This window comes from Embiotoca jacksoni, unplaced genomic scaffold (assembly GCF_022577435.1).
Source record: "Embiotoca jacksoni isolate LCO1_2020_lvr unplaced genomic scaffold, fEmbJac1.0.p SCAF_6, whole genome shotgun sequence".
NCBI classification, from domain to species: domain Eukaryota; kingdom Metazoa; phylum Chordata; class Actinopteri; family Embiotocidae; genus Embiotoca; species Embiotoca jacksoni.
This window is the reverse complement of record NW_027185414.1, coordinates 4,549,442-4,569,171: the sequence shown is the minus strand read 5'-3', so window position 1 is coordinate 4,569,171 and position 19,730 is coordinate 4,549,442. Positions and strand designations below refer to the sequence as shown.

At 43.5% G+C, this 19,730-nt stretch overlaps 1 protein-coding gene across 3 annotated transcripts in view; it reads right to left on the bottom strand.

Moving 5' to 3' along the window:
* Window positions 1–15: 15 nt before the first annotated feature.
* The window catches only part of LOC138212983 (AT-rich interactive domain-containing protein 3B-like), a 52,567-nt gene continuing 32,852 nt past the window's right edge, over window positions 16–19,730 (bottom strand). Inside the window, exons 5-9 of one of the 3 annotated variants that reach the window (XM_069173750.1) lie at window positions 9,285–9,468; window positions 7,000–7,259; window positions 5,085–5,396; window positions 4,581–4,673; window positions 16–4,489 (exon numbers count right to left, since the gene is read on the bottom strand). In XM_069173750.1, coding sequence (XP_069029851.1) covers window positions 4,293–4,489; window positions 4,581–4,673; window positions 5,085–5,396; window positions 7,000–7,259; window positions 9,285–9,468 — 1,046 coding nt within the window. In that variant the 3' untranslated portion in view covers window positions 16–4,292. Of the gene's footprint in view, window positions 4,490–4,580; window positions 4,674–5,069; window positions 5,397–6,999; window positions 7,260–9,284; window positions 9,469–19,730 lie in introns of all 3 variants that reach the window. The other 2 variants (XM_069173748.1, XM_069173749.1) reach the window with 2 other exon arrangements.

The window sequence follows — 19,730 nt, the reverse complement described above, 5'->3', positions numbered from 1 at the left end:
ACACACACACACAAATAAGATATAAAGTAAAACTTTATCATGACATACAAGTTTAAAGCCCTGAGAACCATATCTTTATATTAACTAATATGAACAAAACTGAATGTGTGAAAACCACTTTGGAAAAGTGCTCGTCTTAAATACAATCAGCACAAACCAGTTTTTACAAGCATTCGTGTGTTTTGTCCTATTTTTTTTTTTTGTTTGCTTTAATCAAAGAGAAAACTATAATAATTTCAGTAATATCATTATTATCATGTCCATAATAATAATAACAGTACAAAAATATGCACAAACCCCACAGTTGAATTAATATACGGAGCATTGTACAAGCCAAAACAACAACATAAAATTGATAAATGAGGTATTCGATAACCACTTGCATATGCACCTGTTTTTACACAGATCAGGTTAGTTTTTTTTAATATTTTTTTTTAAAAACAATTTAAAACTGAATTAACTCCAAAAAAAAAAAAAAAAAAAAAATCATCGGAGAGACGAAAGGTTCCCGCAGACTTCCAACTTCACAGCTTCCTGAGTGACGAGACCTTTCCTGCAGTTACTGACGACAACAAAAATTAAAAAAAATGCAACACCAAATCCAGAAATAGCATTCAGCGAAGTGACCGCAGCTTCCGTCAGTACTCGTCCTCAATGCAGCAGAGTGAAGCCCACTGCCCTGAGGTATTGAGGTGTGAGGTGGTGGTGGGGGGTGGAGGGGGTCTCTAACAGTCGCGCGCACACACACACACACACACACACACACACACACACACACACAGGTACATCACATCATATAACGGTATACTCCACGTCCGGAGGCCGGAGGTTGGAGGTTGACTAAGTCCGAGTGGTTAGTTGTTGCCCAGCGGGGCGGAGAAGTGACTGAACAACTCTCAACATTTCCCCAAACAGCCTCCAACAAAGTTCCCTTCAGCCTCCAACACACCGGAGCTCAATGGATGCAGAGCTGAACTCTGAACTTCACCATCACAATACTTTTTGAACAGCGCGTCCTCAGATTAGAGTATATGATGTAGATGTGGCGCCACCTGCAGGGTCTTTCACGTCATTACAGGTGTACTCTTGTGTCGCCAACCTGCTTGCGCGCACACGCACTCGCACTCGCACACATTCATACAAAGGCAGTGAAGCTACACTATCAAACGGTCATTGCTTAGACGACGCAGATGAAACAAAGTTTGGACTTAGAAACGAGAAGATGTTTTAGTTACACAGCCTCTAACTGTTACTAAAAACAAGGTCCACCAGGAAAAGAAACAAAAAAAAAAGCCAGCACGAATAAATATCATAACTCAGATGTTTAAACAACAGCGTGAATGACAGCCGATGTCCAACGTCTGATTAAATTGTTTCCCCAAAAATAAGCGATGACTCTCCAAAGGATTAAACTCGAAGAGAACTTTTCTTTCTTTTTCTTTTTCTTTCTCAGCCAGCTCTGACCAGATCTCACCAGCAACTACTTTAAGGCAGCATCTATAATTCTCATCTTTTGTGAAATACAGCTCCGTGTGGTGCAGGCTGCTGAAGGACGCAGCGTCAGCGCGTCTCCACAAGTCCCCAAAACCCTCAACCGCGATCTGCGCCGCCAAACGTCCGCGTCACGTGACACACAAAGGCTAAAATACAATCTACTGAAAGCAACAAGGCTGCCGGCCTCCATCTCTCAGCAGGTCAAATGCCTCACATTCAACACGGATAAAGATAGACATTTCAGTTTCTTCCTTTGTGGTGTTTTAAAATGCTAAAAAAAAAAAAAAAAAAAGTTACTTTAGAGGGAGAGAAGTATTTTACAGTCAGAAGTACAGAATAATCCAGCTGTTGATTATCGGTAACGTTTGAATAAAAAAAAAAAAAAAAAAAAAGGGGCTCGTGGGACGCCGGCCCACCCGGAGGAAGATGGCATCCACAGAGGGTGTCGAGTTAAAAAAAAACAAAAAACAAAAAAACAAAAAAAACCAGCCCCAGGAGCCCCAAACTGTACGAGATTAAATTAGACACCAGCTCAGGAGGCCACGACTTTCTGTTCTGGATAACGACACTTGCTAAACGGGCCGAATATGGCCGTCTGTACACATCATGTAATCAGATTAAAACGGGCTCATTTCCATTGTAACTTTCCAATCATCAAGTCATGCCCAAAAACGTAAAAGAAGGGAATTTACCAAATCTCCCCTAAAAGGTATTGTCACTTGTTTTAAGAAAAATAATTCAAAAAAGAAAAAAAAAGAGAGACTCCAAATCAGCTGGAAAGAGATCAAATGTTTGCTGGCGGTCCAACGGAGACGTGGATCTGCCCGGTGGAGCACTGAAGCAGGCGTGAGCGGGATTGTAGGAGGGATCGTTCAAGAGGACCGGCCGGGCTAGTCTTTGGTATCGAGCTGTGCAATAACCAGAGGATTCAGGTGTTAAAACACCGGTCACATGATTGTACACGTGCATATCATTTCACCGCTGTCACGAAAGAAGCAACGAGCTGCGATTTTAGGTGTTCGCAGTCAAATTTAAGGTTAACTTGGTCGTTTTTATGTTGTTGTTGTTGTTGTTGTTGTTTTTTTTCGGACCCCTGTGACCTCGAAACCTTTAGACAATCCTACAAATCTACACACGTCAGTGAGGAACTTTTCCTGTTCCTCTTCCCTGAAAAAACATAATGCAGATATATCACTCTTCTCAGATGACAACTTGAGGAACCAAAAAGAAAAGAAAAGAAAAGAAAAGAAAAGAAAAGAAAAGAAAAGAAAAGAAAAGAAAAGAAAAGAAAAGAAAAAAGAAGAAGCGATAAGAAGCCAGCGTGAAACAGAGTCTACAGGTAAATACAGGAGAAAGAAAAGCGAAGCCGTCCCAGTTGTCTGTCCCCGAAAACCACCAGCAGTGTGTCAGGACGTCCGTGTCAGTTTCAGTTCAGGTAGGATTTGGGGCGTCAAGTGTGGAAGGCTTTGCAGCCGTGTGAGGTATGTTGTGTTGCTCTCCGCTACGGAGAGTCTGATGAGGTATTCTTGAAACAGTCGTGTGGACTTGTGCATTCTTCAGGGTGTGAATCCTTTCTCTTGTTTCTCCTTAAATTAACGGGGATTCCTTGCAGTTGTCACATTGCTTCCTGAGAGACGCCCTCCGGAGCAGAGAGGCCGGGATGAGGTCTGAGAACTATGCAGTGATGGTGGTGATGATGGTGGTGATGATGATGATGGTGATGATGGTGATGACGATGATGATGACGATGACCCCGTCCCACTCCACATTCAGCTCTGTAGCCGGAGGAAAGGGTGCTAAGACAAAACATGGGGGAACTCAAACCTGATTCTGTGGCGGAGGGGGGGGGAATGCCTCAGTGTCGCCTCTCTGGGTGGAGACGTGAGCTCGGGGCCGACTCGGCTTCTTGAGGGTGAAATGAGAGCAGCTGTCGTCTCTTCCTCCTCCTCTTCCTCCCCCCCCTCCCCCCTCAACTTTGTGGATCTGCGAGTAGTTGAATTTCAGACTTCACGTGATCTGAACTGAGGGCCAGTTATCAAATGAGGTATTTAATGTGCTGATCTACAGCATCTGATCATTCACCAGTTCAGCGAGAGGCTTCAGCGTGTGAGGGAGACCTGAGCGGCCCGGTCTGGAGGCCCGACACTGTGAGCTGGGCGCTCTGTACACCAGGTTCCATTGGTGAGAGTTACCCGACTTCCCCTGATTGCAACTAGGTCAAAAAAAAAAGAATACAAAAATAAAGTTGATTCAGGTTAAATATACTACAGCTCCTGAGGTAAAGACACCACTGCAGGTTACTTGATTTGAGGTATGTAAAAAGAGAAAACTAAAAACAAAATCATTCTAAAACACAAAATCAAAAAGACAACAAAATGGCAACAAACAAACAAAATGTCCTAAGATAAAAATTTTCAAGTTCAGTTGTGACTACACCTGTCAGTGGGTTTTGGCTGAGCTGATTGTGTTTAGCATGTATATTATGATTAACGAGGGTGTATGTGTGTAGTCTGTGTCTGTCTATGTATGACTGAGTGTGTGTGTGTGTGTGTGTGTGTGTGTGTGTGTGAGTGTTAACTTTAGGTGAAATGCATAGCAGTGCGTTTGGACACATGTTGTCATATAATATTCTCAGGCTCTGTGTTCATGATTGGACAGCCAAGAGGTTGACAGGGTTTATGAGGTATTTGTTGTGCAACAGTTTCTTATTCTTATGGGTTTCTCATTGTACTGAATATTCATGCTGGGCCTCTTGGAGGAACGGAGGCCGTGGGAGCAGGTACAAAGGACAGCCTGAGTTAGGGAGACCCGCTGGGGGTCGGCTCAGCCGAGCCGGGACCCTTGGAGGAGGAGGAGGAGGACGTGGGGCTGAGGGTCTGAGCCTGCGGTACGGAGAAGCCAAAGCTGGAGCTGGTTCCAGCAGAAGAGGCTGAAGTAGCAGCGGCCGAGACGGCCGGCCCCGGGGCCCCACCGGACCTCTGGGCAAACAGGGTTCCTGCAGGACCATTTAAAACAGCATTACGTAAAGATTATCACCAGGAAGGTAAAGGTTACGACATCACTGGTTAACCCCCCCCCGTACAAACCTGAGTAGATTGTGCCATTAACCTCCACTGAGACAGTGATGCTGGCATTTCCATTGGTTGAGATGCTCAGAGACATGTCCTGCTGCTTCTCCTCTGAACAAACACAACAGCGGCCGATTACTTTTCTGTGGATTTCCCTCTAAACATGAACACATCATATATGTGCGTATGCAGAAATGGTGTCTTTGAAATATTATGTTGACAAATTATTGTCAATTTGAAATCAACTGTATGCTGATCTGAAAGAGTTGAACATTTGTGCAATCATTTGTTTGTCGCTTTGGATAAAAGCGTCAGCTAAATGTAATGAAATGCTATTTCATGGCGATTATTAAATATTCACCAAAAGCCTTTGAGACAGTTCAAATGTTCGTCATCTCAACAGAATACTGACGGGTAAAAGTTTCGTACTGAAATAAACGTGTCTAACTTTGTAAAAGGGAACCTTCAAATAATGGTAATACTGTGAGTTTAGGTCATTTCCAGTACCGTATGTCAACCGACCTCTGGTGGCGATGGCAGGGGCTCCCAGGCGCAGGTTCATGGGCATCTGGGACGCCATGGCCAGCAGGTTATGTTGGAAAGCCTGCTGCATGAGGCGCTGCTGCTCCTCCGCCAGCCGGGCCATCTTCCTCTCGGGCCCCTCTCCTCCACCGCCGGTCTCCAGCTTTTCCCGGAGCTGCTCCAGAGTGGCGGCTCTTGCCAAACCGGCGACCTGCTGATGACCCAGGGCCAGAGCCATGGAGGGTCTCGCCGCCATGATCGAGGGGGTCAGGTCATCTGGAGAGAGACGTTTTATGATTTGGAATGAATTCACTTGCGAGTTTACACAGATTAAAACCTGAAATAGAAGAATCTACGCAGGGTGAACGTGAATGTGAGTCTTCGCCCTGCAGGAAGCAGCACTGTGGTCCAGTGGGAGCTGGAATAGTACGGTGACAGGATAAGTGGCTGTTAAACTTAATGATAGATTACCGACAGTAGAGTACTATATCACAGAGTAGCTCATAACATTAAATGAAATGGTTTTTTTCACGTCAGTCTGAGTAAATCACAATTTTAACTGAACGGCAATTACTCCGAAAAAATATTTTGAATGTCACGGGTACTTTGTGAAGAAGAAAAGTCATCAAATTCATCTTAAACGGAGCGTTACTTTTCTAAACAAAGTTGTGTTTGTGTTTTGATTGTGGTGCTAATCGACCGCACGCACCGCCGACACATGGAGGATCCTGACTAGAGACATAATGCTCGTTTAAGCATTCACGACTCCAAATAATTCCCATGTACATGAAACCACTCTTGGTTCAGCTGATGGACATCATGCAGCTCTTTAAAGTTCCCCTGCTGATTTCATACAAGTGCATTTTGAAAACCTCAGATTACAACAAGACAGCTGCGCTGGTGTGCAGAGCAGTTACACATTGACAAGCATTCAGTCAGCACAACCACATGCCATATTATATGAGCACATAATACGAGCGGCAAGTAAATCACAGCATGTTACTCAAGTACAAGCCGCGGATACTGTCGGGGTCCACGGCGGAGTCACATTCCAACCGAGTCAAAGTGACATCAGATAACAAAGCAGCGTAATGACAGTTATCAACAGGATCCCACTGATGTGCACTAGAGGCTTCAAAGTTCATGAAGTGCCCCCCCTGGTGTGGGAACCATGTTATTAATCAGTAGTAAAGGTGAAGGCGCTCTACAGCCCGAGGGAGAATCGGCTCTCAAATGAACTCTTAAAACACCTGGATGGACTACACACACACACACACACACACACACACACACGCACACATGCACACACACACACACACACACACGCACACATGCACACACACACACACACACGCACACATGCACACACACACACGCACACACACACACACACGGTGGGATAATACAGAGGAAGGAGGAACGTGACTCGTTGCAATAGCACACTTTCATACTAATACACTCACACTCACTGGACATCGATGTGGAACTACTTTTTTATATTCAGGTGTGTTTTCTCCACCGCTGAGCCTGGATGTCGTTTTTCAAAACTGCGACAGAGGGCAGTATTTCTCTACGAATACTTTCAAGGTCTCAGCACACGTGTAACTTGAACAGTCCAGCTTTTTCCAGCCAGCACGGAGCAGCTAACAGTCTCTGAAGCAAACATCTACAAAGCTGAATATGACCTTCATTAACCCAGAGAAGGCTTGCTGAGTGTACACATGTATTTTCCTGCAACACCTTCTTTATTCTTCTCAGTTACACACATGTACATATTAGAGATGTCTGTTTATGTCAGAGCTTTAATTCTTACGACTGTGAACTTATTTTTCCCCTTTATTCATTCATTCATTCATGAATCAGAATTTTTAAGTCTGATTCTGCAGATTGATCTGCACCACTTTAAGGTGCCTACCTTTCTTCAAAGAGGGTCCCGGTGAGGCCTGCAGGCCGTTGAGGGCCGCCGACGTCCCCGCGCCCAGAGCAGAAAGGTGCATCTTGGGAGGTGACAGGATGTGGGGGGCTGTGCTGGGAGAAGGGGAGAAGCGGAAGAGGCTGCTGCTGTAGCTCGGACGACGACCCTCGCGTCGGTTGCTGTCGATGGCAGCCTGGAGCTCACCTGGGGAGCTGAGGCCCTTCCTCTCGCACTCATACGGGTACAGGTATTTCATGTACCTGAAGAGGAAAGAAAACACGCAGCAAAGCATAAGATGACCACAGAAACATTCACGCGGAAAGAATCGGCACTGATTTCACAATTAAAATCAACAACATACGTTACATGCACACAAGAAAGTGGGTTTCTAAAAGGGCCACTTTAAATTGCAGAATGTGTTAACACGTGCGGCATCGAACTGGCTGCTCTTGTTCTGTCAATATGGAAACTAATTCTCCCCTTTCCTCCGATACAACCTTTCAAACCAAGTCACATTTTTAGTCAGTTAGTGTTATAGGAGCCTCCTTAAGATTATCTGTTTGTTTTTTGTTGTCAGTGCTGTTTGACTGAAAGTGCAAGTGACAGGACAGGAGATGTACTGACAGTTTGTCTTTAGGACGCAAAGGTGTTAAAAGATTTTAACGATAGCCTTGTATTCAACCCAAGAAGTGCATGTGTTTAGATTATAGAAGTATTTATATTTTACTTTCACGTCAGATTCAGTTTTTGTCAGATACCTCCGTTTTATTTTGGATGAAAGAATCCACTGCTGTGGTGAACGAGCTGTATTTTCATCCCCGGTAGTGATTCTGTCCTTCAGGCACACGCAAGTGTAAAAACCCAGTCGGACACCTTCTTTGCATACATGGCTAAAAAAAAACTGGTTTCTCCAGGAGTATTAACTGTTTCTTTAACCTCCTGCTTACTGAATGAAGGTCACATGGATTACCAGCAGTGGGGGGAAAAAAAACTTGAAACAGCAGAGAACTACTGTGATACTTCGCATGAAAATATTGCAGTGAAACATCGATGCCAAGTATGAATATTTTTATTATATAAATAAATAAGTTTGTAAGGTGCATGCAACATTTATGACAGGTTTTTATGACCGTGCCGGTCAGCCTGTCCCGACAATCTTATTTTACTGCTGTAAAAATGAACTGACATGAGATAAACGGACTGAAAACTTTACTGCGTTAGATAAAACACATGCGGACAAAGCTTTCCTTTAAGGACGTAATTTGTCGTCAAAAAAAAAAAAAAGGGAATAAATCACCGTATGTGTCATCACAACACTCAGCATATTGCAAAATGCTTAAAATTGCGATAAACATATGTCATTATTGTGACTTAAATATTGTGCTAATATCATAAGGTGGGGCCTCTGGCAATCCCACCCACAATGTTTACATGAAATCTGCAAAATCAGGCCTCTAGGAAGCCCAGAGAAACCTTCTTTCTTCGGTGAATACATTTCCACTGAACTTAATGCAACGTCTGGCGTTCAATTGTGCAAAAGAGTTTTTGTATGCCGAGTATACTTGAACGACCTCATAGCCGCTCTACAAGCGTGCACAGTCACAGCCCTGTTGCGTTTTCCATCCCATACACGAACACACCGTATTGTGCACACCGGCTGCATAATGGTGGAACAGCAGCAGCGACGATCAATACGAAGCAGGAGGAGCGGCGTCCATTAGACAGAGCAAGCGGAGCAATGCAACACAACAGCCCCGCAACATTAAAAATACATAAAGGTTCATTATGGATATCTGCCAGCGGACAGGATAGAGAGGTGCTGCTTCTACTGAGGGGTTTCCATCGAGAGAGCGAGAGTTTGTGTCAGTCAAACCCGACCTCGGCCACTGTGAACTCTGACCCAAATCAGGTCGATAAATCTATGGAGTCGATGGGCTCCATGTGTGATGTAATGCTTGGAGGAATTGAATGTGAAGACAGAAGGTGGCCTGGTGGAGGAAGCAAACTCGCGTGTGTATAAGCACGCAGGCACGGGTTTATATTGACATTCGTACGACACCGCGCACACAAATCCAAATGCTCCAACGCCGTGTCGACATTTCAGGCGTCGCCTGAGCAGCGCGTTAGCAAGAGCGGCTCCTCGCGAGCTACACGAAACGGACCCAAGGTGAGCCGTCTCGGCGCTGGACAACAGGAGCAAATCTGTTCCGACAGATCTGTGCGAGACGGACGACTGAAACACAGCTGGACGCCGGTTGCTTCGTGGCAGAGTTACAAAGACTTACTGTGTGCGCAGAGTGAAAGCCGCGCTGGTGATGGAGGTCGGCAGGTTGAGTCCCTTTGTGATTTCTCTCCAGATCTTCTTGTTGATAACCTCCACGAGGCCTCCCTTCTCCGTCACGAGCTTGTAGAGCATGTACAGGTCCAGGACCTGCTTGGCCATGATGGGAATACGATTGACTGGGGTTCCTGTGGAGGAGAGGAAAATCATCAAATCAATCAATACGGTACAAATCCGATATCTGAAACAGAATAGCTTTCGGCAGCATGAATGCCTTAATGGTTGATGACTTTATTTATGAATTGGATTTGTGTATCGAGTAGAAGCGAACCCTCAATGCTGATTATTTCTTTCCTATTTCTTTCCCTGCTGAGACATCTCGGCGTGCAGAAAGCACGTTTAAAGACACTGCAGTGAGCAAGCAGGAGGAATCCTAGTGCATTAATCCATTCAATAATCAATACTGAAATATCCAGGATAACTTTGTGATCTCCACATATTGATCTAAAGCTGTCAGGTTGCTGGTTAAACAAGCTTGCTGCCTGCGCGCCAGTTAAATTTGGCTTGAAAACACATTAGCCCAGTTAACGCAATCTGGCTTGACCTGGAAAAGGGGATTCACAAACAACACAACGCAAGGCGGCTCCAGACTTTTGATACAGATGCATTAATCTTGTCAACAGCTTATCTGCAGTGAAGCTTGCAGGGGGTGTACAGGGAGGACAATAAGGAAGGTGGAGTAGGTGTGTGTGTGTGTGTGTGTGTGTGTGTGTGTGTGTGTGTGTGTGTGTGTGTGTGTGTGTGTGTGTGTGTGTGTGTGTGTGTGTGTGTGTGTGTGTGTGTGTGTGTGTGTGGTGGAGGATTAATGCCAGCCAATCCACCACAGGCTGCTCTTAACCTGAAACTGGACTCATTAATGACTTCGTAAAATAGCAGTGTGATCAGGCCATGAAGATTAGCCCTGATTAATTTTCTTAAGTTAGCAACATGTCTTTAAGCCATGTGCAAAGGTCAAAGGTGAACACATGGACCTGTGGAGTGTGAAGATCAGGAAGGCATTGTCAGGCTCTCGGGCTCTAACCCTTGAGGTGCCCTATTTAATTCTGGCTGTAATGTTGTATCGACTTAGAATCACTCCTTAAGTGTTTTAGGAAAGACAACAGACGGAGCAGAGCTCTCTGCATCGGGTTTGGCACCACATATTCACAATTCTGTGTTTTAAAGTTGTAATATTTCACCTTTCCACATTTAAATGTCTACAAATAGCCATCCATCTATTTTTTTTTTGTTTTAATACCGGCTGTATCCTGAATACGCTGACAGCCGGGGGCTGGAAGTTATCCCTGGTGACTATGTTTGAAGAGGGGGTACACCCTGGACAGGTCGCCAGTTCTTCACAGCACCAAAACCGAAAGACAGACAACCATTCACCCTCACATTCACAGCAATGAGCAGCTTTTTATTAACCGAACACAGATGTCTTTGGACTGCGAGAGGAAGCCGGAGAGCACGAAGAAAACCCGCGCAGGCGCAGGGAGAACACGCAAACTCCAAACAGGAAGGCCCGAGCCTCGAAACCCTTCCTGCTGCGAGCGCTCGCCGATGCAGCACCGGGACGGGACGCCCTCTAAAAACAATCAGACATAATGTTTTTTTGGGAGTTGTGTGCGCTTTCATGATCTCAAATGTGTCCAACGAGGTTTAAATGCAGAAAAAGCCGTGACTTGTTTCATTAGGTCACACGCTCCCGCTGGCAGCTCCAAAGCAGCTGGATGGAGAATAATAGCTCCGGAGGCTGGCTAACTACAGCGGGTAACGCAGGGAAACTACAGTTATTACCTGCACCATTATTACTAAAGGACGCGGAGGAATATCTAAACATAAGGCACACCGAGCAAGCGGCAGCAACACAGGAAGAGGGAGAGGGCGAAGCTATCGCTAATTGCTAAGCTAAGGATTGATTTTCATCAGCAATGTTGGTTGTTTACCAACGAAGACAACAACTCCCATGATCCCTCACTGCTTCACAAGGTCATCAAATGCTGTCTTTTTATTCCTGTTTTGATTGAGAGACCCCAAGTGGCACAAATTGCATACTGTGCAAGAACAGCTGCTGGAAAATACACAGAGGAACATGTTTATTACCTCTGTCAAATCTGATGCAATCCTATGAAACATCCAGGCGAGAAGTCTGACTTTTATCCATTTTAGAATGTCCTCCATTCACATCAATGAATTCTACATTCGATTGGTTTGCATTAGTGTTGTTAATGATGCAATAAATGTCCCAAAAAAAATAAATAAATAGGTGTATCAATTACATTAAACAAACACCGACTTTAAAACCAGACATGCGAGTGACAATCTAATCTAAAATGAACGGGAACGCTCGATCTGGTTGATATTGTTTAGCTTGCTAAAGCCACGGACAAGTCTGTTCTCGGAAAAAAGCCATCTCATCTTTAGAGCCAATTAACACAGTAAAAACAAGTGGGCCACTGCCAAGACGCCGGCGTCCTCCTCAGATTACTTGAATTAGTGTCCAGAGATGACAAGTGTGGAGGAAACATTGTCTGTAGTCTCATTTAGTTAACCAATAAGTTAAATTAGCCGTTATCTAAATGCACATTCACTGATTGTTCATCTTTTACCTTTAGTAACAGGTGGAAGCGATTCTCAAAGGTGGAATGAAATCCATCGACACATTAACTTTTAAAATCAGTTGCAACTAAGATAAAAGTACATATAAATGTGTAAATAAATGAAAAAAAACGTATATACGCACAGTAATGTAACGACGTATTGTCAACTGTACAATGCATTTTGCGTATTGAAAATGACGTGTCCTCCTGTAGATTGCAAATTTGTTTGTGAACATTTCATTAAGACTAAAGAGGCAGTAAAATGTGTCCGCATGTGGCGCGGTAAAGCGAATCTCTGTGCTGTAGCAACATTTCCAGAACACGCAGTGCATCAAAGCTTTGCTGCCAGCACTTCGTCAGTTATTTAATGCAGCGTTGGACATCAATCCTGCATTAAACAATTAGTACAACTAGAGGGGTCAGAGATCAGCCAGGGGTTATTGATGTGTGAATTAAACTGCAGGTCAGCAGGAAGCCATGTTTTCATACTGGCCTGGCCGGGAACAATGACAGCACAACAAATGAGACACAACAGCACCGGCTCCATAGTGACAGGCCAGCAGTTAGCTAGGCTTTAATTCACGCCAGCCTCTTTGTCACCATCTGCTGTCAAATCAAAATCCGATTTTATGTATTTACAAGGAGATATTTAAATAACCACACAAAGAAAGCCTAAATATGGACACACAGTGCGTGTATGAGAAGAAACCAAGTAGCTACAGTATCTATATATCTTAAGTGGACAAGTAACCAAAAACAGCATCAATTAGTCAACATGTGACATCAGCCAGGTTTCACATTTCAACACGACCTGACCACATGAAAGCACCTTTGATTATACCGTAATTGACCAAAAATCACATTGGCAACGCTCGGGCAGTTAGCCAGAGCTCCTTTATTTGAGAGAATCAACGTGCCGCCTGCCTTTGGTTTCCAACAGCTGCTCCATTTCCAACCCTGGAGACATTTAGCTCTAACAGGCTTAATTAGAGCGGACCAAAACATCTCTTTTGATCACAGCAGAACAAGTCGTCTGTCTCACGTGCTGTTATTCTGCTGTTGTACTTGTTACCGATTCAACTTTAGCGTTTTATTTATTTTAGAGAAGACGAGAGACAACAAGGTCCCCGACAATATAAGAACACTTTGTGACACGAAGCCTCAAACAGGCTGCCATTGGGTATTTCATCTCTCTGTAAAGCCCTGATTTGTCCACTGGGCCACTCTGAGCCAATATGTAATTGGCTGCAGGCTTCACCTCCCATCATCCTTTGCCCCGGACTGATTTTCCCCCAGAGACCAGGCCATCAGGAGCCTAGTGATTAATGGCACCAGGGGTCAGAGGTCACCTTGGTGGGAAGTGCTGAGGCCGAGGGCCCCTGAACCACTCCCTAAGTCCTTCCTCCAACTTCCACTGTGAGTACAAGAGCCACACGGCCAGCCTTCAAATGGCTAGACTTCAAATGATAAGGATAAAGATACCGAGTCAGACAGAGGAGGATAAAAGGCAACCAGAAAGCCTTTCACGGATTCATATTTGGAATTATGGGAGGATGATTAATATACTCATATTTACTTCCTGTGATATTTTTCCTGAAGAGCAAAAATCCTTTACAACATTTACAATCATTTAATATATATTTCTCCTCTAACACAAAAGAATGAGAATAAAACACATCCAACTATTCAGTAAAAGATAACCTTGAGTAAAAAGCCTTTTTATCCATAATTTCAGAGCCTGGAGTTATTCATCAACCCATAAGAAATAGGCGGTCCATCTGAATCAAACATTAACATTTTGCCCTCACATTACAGTTCCAGCATCCTATTCAATGTGAGGCAAAAAAAAAAAGAAAAAAGAAGAAGGAACTAGGTCCTTTTATCTGACCTCTGACCTATTTTTAGCAGGAAACAGCTGTTCACATTAAAGTGCCTCTATAATAAATCAATTGGGTGCCCCTAACACCAGTAGTGGTAAATTAAATATTACCGACTTCCCTTGATGGGCATTTCTTTAAATAATTAATTGACAGAGCGACAGCCTTACAGCGGACAACACACACGAAATTATTTTTTTACTGAATGAGCATTGGCTGGTGTGAGGTTTCACTGCCGTCTACAGTGAAGGAGGATAGGAAAAAGGAGAAAAGGAAACCACATTATGTCATTGTCTGTGGTTGCTTTACATCCTCTAATCTATTTGAACCATAATCTCATAGATTATTAAAATAAATTTGGTATCAGATTAGTGACATTAGCGTGAGTGCACAGTTAGTGTAAAAGGAAAAACAAGCAGAGAGATTTAAAAAAGACAAAGGATGAGAGGAAAAAAAGAAAGTGTGGAGAGAGAGAGAGAGAGAGAGGTAGTTTTTGCTGCCTTAAGGAAGGAAGGACGGAAAGAAAGGACAGAAAGAAAGGAAAAAAGGAGGGGGGAGGTGTAGTAGCTAGCCAGCTGGAGAAAGACTGGATTACTGCTGTAAGGAAGGTGTCAGCCAACACAAACAGCCCCTGGCCTCATGGCAGTGTCTAAGTCCTTTTAGAGCACCCACACCCTCCACACCTTCCTCCTCCTCCTCCTCCTCCTCCTCCACTACTCTACCCCAACTACCACATCTACACCCCAAAGAAGACCAGGCCAGCAATACGTCTCATTTCCATTTCCTCAGTTCAGTTTATGAACATTCATTTAATAAACAGTGATGGACGCTAATGCCAAACAAGTATTCAAAATGTCCGCAGTCAACAACGCTTCCTGCAATAAAAAAAAATGTCAATAACGTGAATTACTCGGAGCACATACTCCAACTCAAAATGCCTTAAGTGTAATTTTTTTTGCCTGCCACCTTGCATTCATAGTCATAAAAACTGTTTGATTTTTAGAGAATAACAACACAGAACAGGCCGAACCCTTCATTAACACGGGGCAGAGATACTGACAGGAGAGACGAGTGTCTGGCCTCCACATGCTGGGAGTTTACTTTATGTAGGCAGCGTCTGGCTGTTTAGTTTATATGTTCATACGTCGAGCCAGTATATTGTCAGGACCCCGCTGTACGGCGGGGCATGTTTGTTTTATTTTTAATGCATGGCCAGGGACATAAAAGGTAAAAAAGCCTTGAGTGTATGGAATTTGCTATCTTTAGTCCAGGCAGAGCCACCACTCGCATGACGGACCAATTCATATCAAGTGTTAAGATATGTAGCCTCCACATAAGGGAAGTTAAATGTAACGTTACACTATAGATGCATTGCTATTCTAAGCATGAAGCTAAAGCCACAGCTGGTAGAGACAGACAGAGAGAAAGAAAGAGAGGGACGGACATCTAATAAAGTCTATAATATCAGTCAGTCAATAAGCTCGATAGCTTTGGCTGTGGAGGTTTCATTCCTGTCATGTCAATAAAGTGCAATTAATGTGAGCTGACACGGGGAGACAGGCAGATAGAGAGAGACAAAGGAAAGAGGCAAGACAGGAAAGAGAAAGAGAAAGAAATAAGGACTTATCTTGTGTCAACTGCTTTTAACCACCATGTGATAAGGAGCACACCGAGAAAGAAAAACAGAATCTTTCCATTGGCCTCTGAGTTTAAACTCAAAATAAAGGACACAAATGTAGAATCATTAACAGTGACGCCATCTCTAGAGAAATAAAGACAATGCGCTCCAAAATGATCCATTCCTGCACGGCACGATGTGACTGCACAAATAACAGTGCAGAGAAAAAGATACATTAACAAACGTAAAGAGAATACAATGCAGTGTTTGCAAGTAATATGTATTATTCATCTGTGCAGTAAGTGACAAATATGTCAGGTTAGCTCACAAAACATGAATGGCTTTTTCATATCAGCATACTTCATCTTTTTCATAGTTCAGGAAAAAAATAAAACCTACAACTCTAAAAGGAACAATCCAAAGGGGGGAAAAAGCAAACATTCAATGATGAATAAGTCACTTGAAGCTATATTTACTCAGGAAACAGAGCGAGTAACTTCCGAGTAAGAATTATCACAGTGCGGAGGCAGCCAGTATATTAAAGGAGTTGTCCTCTGTGCACCGTCAACTGCTTCGGTCTGTGGTGTAAAATATCGCAAAACTAGCAAGTCTCCAAACAACAGTCAGAAGCTGTAAATCTGACTGGGTGCTGCTGGTCACACACTGGGGAGCCTGTCAGACGACACACCAGGACACTATTCAAAATGACATTATACGATTCAAGTTTTCCAAGTGCAACTGAGCAACAACTCTCTGTGCTGACGACGCTGATGGGTTTTCACATGATGTTTAAAGTTGTGTTAATGGTTAGCCGCGTTAATCTTCTGACAGCTCTGCCAGTAAAGCATCTCCGAAGTGAATTAGAGAGACGAGCAGAAAGAAAGGCAAAAAGTAAAGAGAAATATGACTCCTTCTCCGTGGGTCATAAAGACGGGTCACCTGGTGAAATGGGGGGTGGGGGGGGGGGGGCTGAAAAGGTTGGGTGGCGCGAAAAGTGAGATGGCCTCTCCAACTGTAACCCAAGTCCCCTCGATCCCCAGAGACCCGGGAGATCAACTGACTAGACCCCAATCAACACCGGCTGATATGGAGCCGACGGAGAGATGGATGGATGGACGGACGGACGGTTGGATGGATGGATGGATGGATGGATGGATGGATGGATGGATGGATGGATGGATGGATGGATGGATGGATGGATGGACAGACGGATATATAGAAGAAGGGTCGAGGTTTCTCATGATTCACGGTCATTCAGAGTCACCGGGATTTCAATTTCTGAAGGATGTCCGAACGAGAAAGAGACAGAGGTCAACTGACATCCCTGAGATGTACAGTGTGCCGTGCAGGACATGTTTTTGTTGATGATGGTTTCCCAAAATATCTGGAAACAGCAGATGTCCACTTTCTACCGAAATGACTGTATGCAACTATTACTAAAATATACTACCCTTTTTCTATAAAGTTGCATACAGTCATTTCGTTAGAAAGTGGACATCTGCTGTTTGCCTCCACAAAATGCACAGACTAGTGAAGAAAGGACTCTTCTACCAAACAATGCAAAATGACACGATTTAGGCCGTGAAAGGCTGCAATTTAGTGGTGGAAATAAAGACAAAAGTTATGCATATAAAACATGATCGATGGACATTTAATGGCACTACCCATTTGGTGACTTTTACTCAACAACTTTATTTTACAAATAAGCAAAATCACTGACTGACTTACTGATTGCAAATGTTTATACATCCATCTTTTAGTGCTCCAGTCTATTTCTCTTCATAGATTTCTGGAAAAGTCGTTTAATCCAGCAGCTTTTTTTTTTTTTATTGAAAGTGAAACATTGGGTATCAGGAAATGTGTTGTTGGTGAATTTGAGATTTACAAACCAGAGGAGCTTTAATATGCTTCTGTCCATTATTCTGCACACATTCGATAGTTAAGAAAACGCACAATAAACTCCACGTGGCAGAATAGCTGTCATGGTTGGTTCCTTTGACAAAGTAAAGTGCCTGAATATTTTTTTTAATAACTTCATGTCTTCATCTTCATAGCCTGCAGCCTGCAGTTATACTCCAGCAACCACTAAAACCTGTTGCGTTGCTCATGCATGAGACATTTCTCCACCCTTTGTTGCACAATTCTGGTGAAACTTAGTTGTATGATAGTATTGCTTTATGCTGATAAAATATCAGACCTCCCCTTTTCTTGTTCTGCTGAGCTACAATTGTGACTGGACTGAAAACATCTTTTGGCGAAATGAAATTAATGGACAATCTTTAGATACAAGGACAAAGAGCAGATGACAGAGTTTCACAGTGCGTGGGTGTTGGGAGGCAGGGAGAGGTCAAATCTTTGTTGACGTATGCAGCTGTTACAAACACTGATGATACAGGCCTGTATTGTGAGTGACAGTGAAGAAAAGGTCAATAAAAGTTGTTTTCTACCCGCAAGGTTGTACTACTGTAAAAACAGAGCAGAGCATTTAGATATGACAACATGGAAGAGGGAGGCATTAAGTGCACGTGTTACTGCATCAAAATATGTTTTGCCGTTTCAACACGTTTAAGAAAGTATGTCATTTTTATATTTGTTAAAAGTACCTTAAATATCTAATAAGAAAATGTGTTCTGACAAGAGTGTATCGTAACGTCACAATTTAAAACTTTACAGCTGAGGTCAAATACAGTGGACGACTTCTGCTCCATGTTTACATTTAACTGGAAAATCAAGTAAGAGATCAGTAACTCAATAGCTCGGCCTTGTAAAGAGCCGTCTCTGATTGTGCGGTAGAAAATGTCAGGAATGTATGTGACAGCAACATGACAATGGTTCGTTCAACATGTAAGAGGGAGGCATTAAGTGCAAATTCCACTGATTGAGCTGCAGAGGTTCGGCTTTTTCCACTCAATCAGCTGAAGACTAAAATCATCCAAAAACAATGTGAAAGAGAAGGGAAGGACTAATATTTCAACACAAAAGGAAAAACAAAGGTTCAAGAGAGCATGCATGAGAAGGCGGCGGCTGTGGAGAGTTATAGAGAGAAAAAAAAAAAACCTGCATTATCTGCTGCATGAGAACAAGATCATACGTGCTGAGTGGTGACAGTTCACTGCTCACTGATTATTACTGGTTCAAAAGGGTGCACAGGTGACAGTGATGTCTTCGCTGGCAGGTGCAGATGTGAGGCGGCTCTCCGTCCCTTAAAGTAAGCTTTATAACAGCAATAACAAGTAACTGCTTTAATCAATAGCCACACGGAGTGACAGATAAAGCCATCAGCTGAAGAGCCTCATTTGGGGCCGAGCACCACTGATCAATACGGGAGACATCAGCTGCTATAAGCCGAAGAGGAACATGTCCAAACACAGGAAGCGACCGTGGGGGGGGGTTGGGCATCCATTTTGCAAATATAAACTGCCATCAATGCTAATTACTTTTGGACTCCATGACAGTCGGTCATACATTTCCCTTTCAGGGGTTTTAGTTGATGCTCTTAATGCAGAGTGACATAGAATGAGATTAACACCAGAATAAGCTTTAATTCCTAAACTACAAACAATAAGAGTATAAAAGACGCTTGTTAGAGAGAGAGAAAAAAAAGGAAAAATGGCTAATTACTGAATTTAAAACACTTAACTGTTGTTGGGGCTTCAACACCAAGAGGCTTGATGTTATTTTTTAGGAGCCACAATTACAGAATGACAGAATTAACAGAATGAAATGTCAGGAAAAAAGGATCACTGCTATGTAAACTTTTAAGCCTAATTGCTGAAGATGAAAACTCTATTTCTTTTCACACACATGCATCATCAGTTGTTAAGTGACCACTACCTTAATCTAAATGTACCCCAAACAACAAACCACATCAACTAAAATGCCGGTGGCAAAGAGGCGATCGCATCTGTGTGCTTCGCGACCATTTCTTCCCTCAAATCAGGCGTCTTGTTTTCCATTCGGCCTCTTTGCACTCAGATCTGGATTACCGCGTGGCTGATGGAACATCGCTGCAGAGCGGCCCTGGAAGTGAGCTCAGGTCTATTGTACTGGCGTAGGGCTCCTCTGGGGGCTGTAACGCGTTTCATACCATCCATCACAGGGGTGTGGAGGCCAGGAAACATAGCTTTAAGAGCACACACAGGACACAGATGGAGAAGCAAGACATGCAGCGGTAGCAGAAGTTTGGGGAAATTTGTCCATCGCAGGAGCGTTTCATGTGTGAACAGCTTCACGAAGCCGCCGCAAAAAATGTATTATGATCCGGATTTACAACTGATGCAAAGGAGCTTCACGTCAAGTGGCCTTGTTTGAAT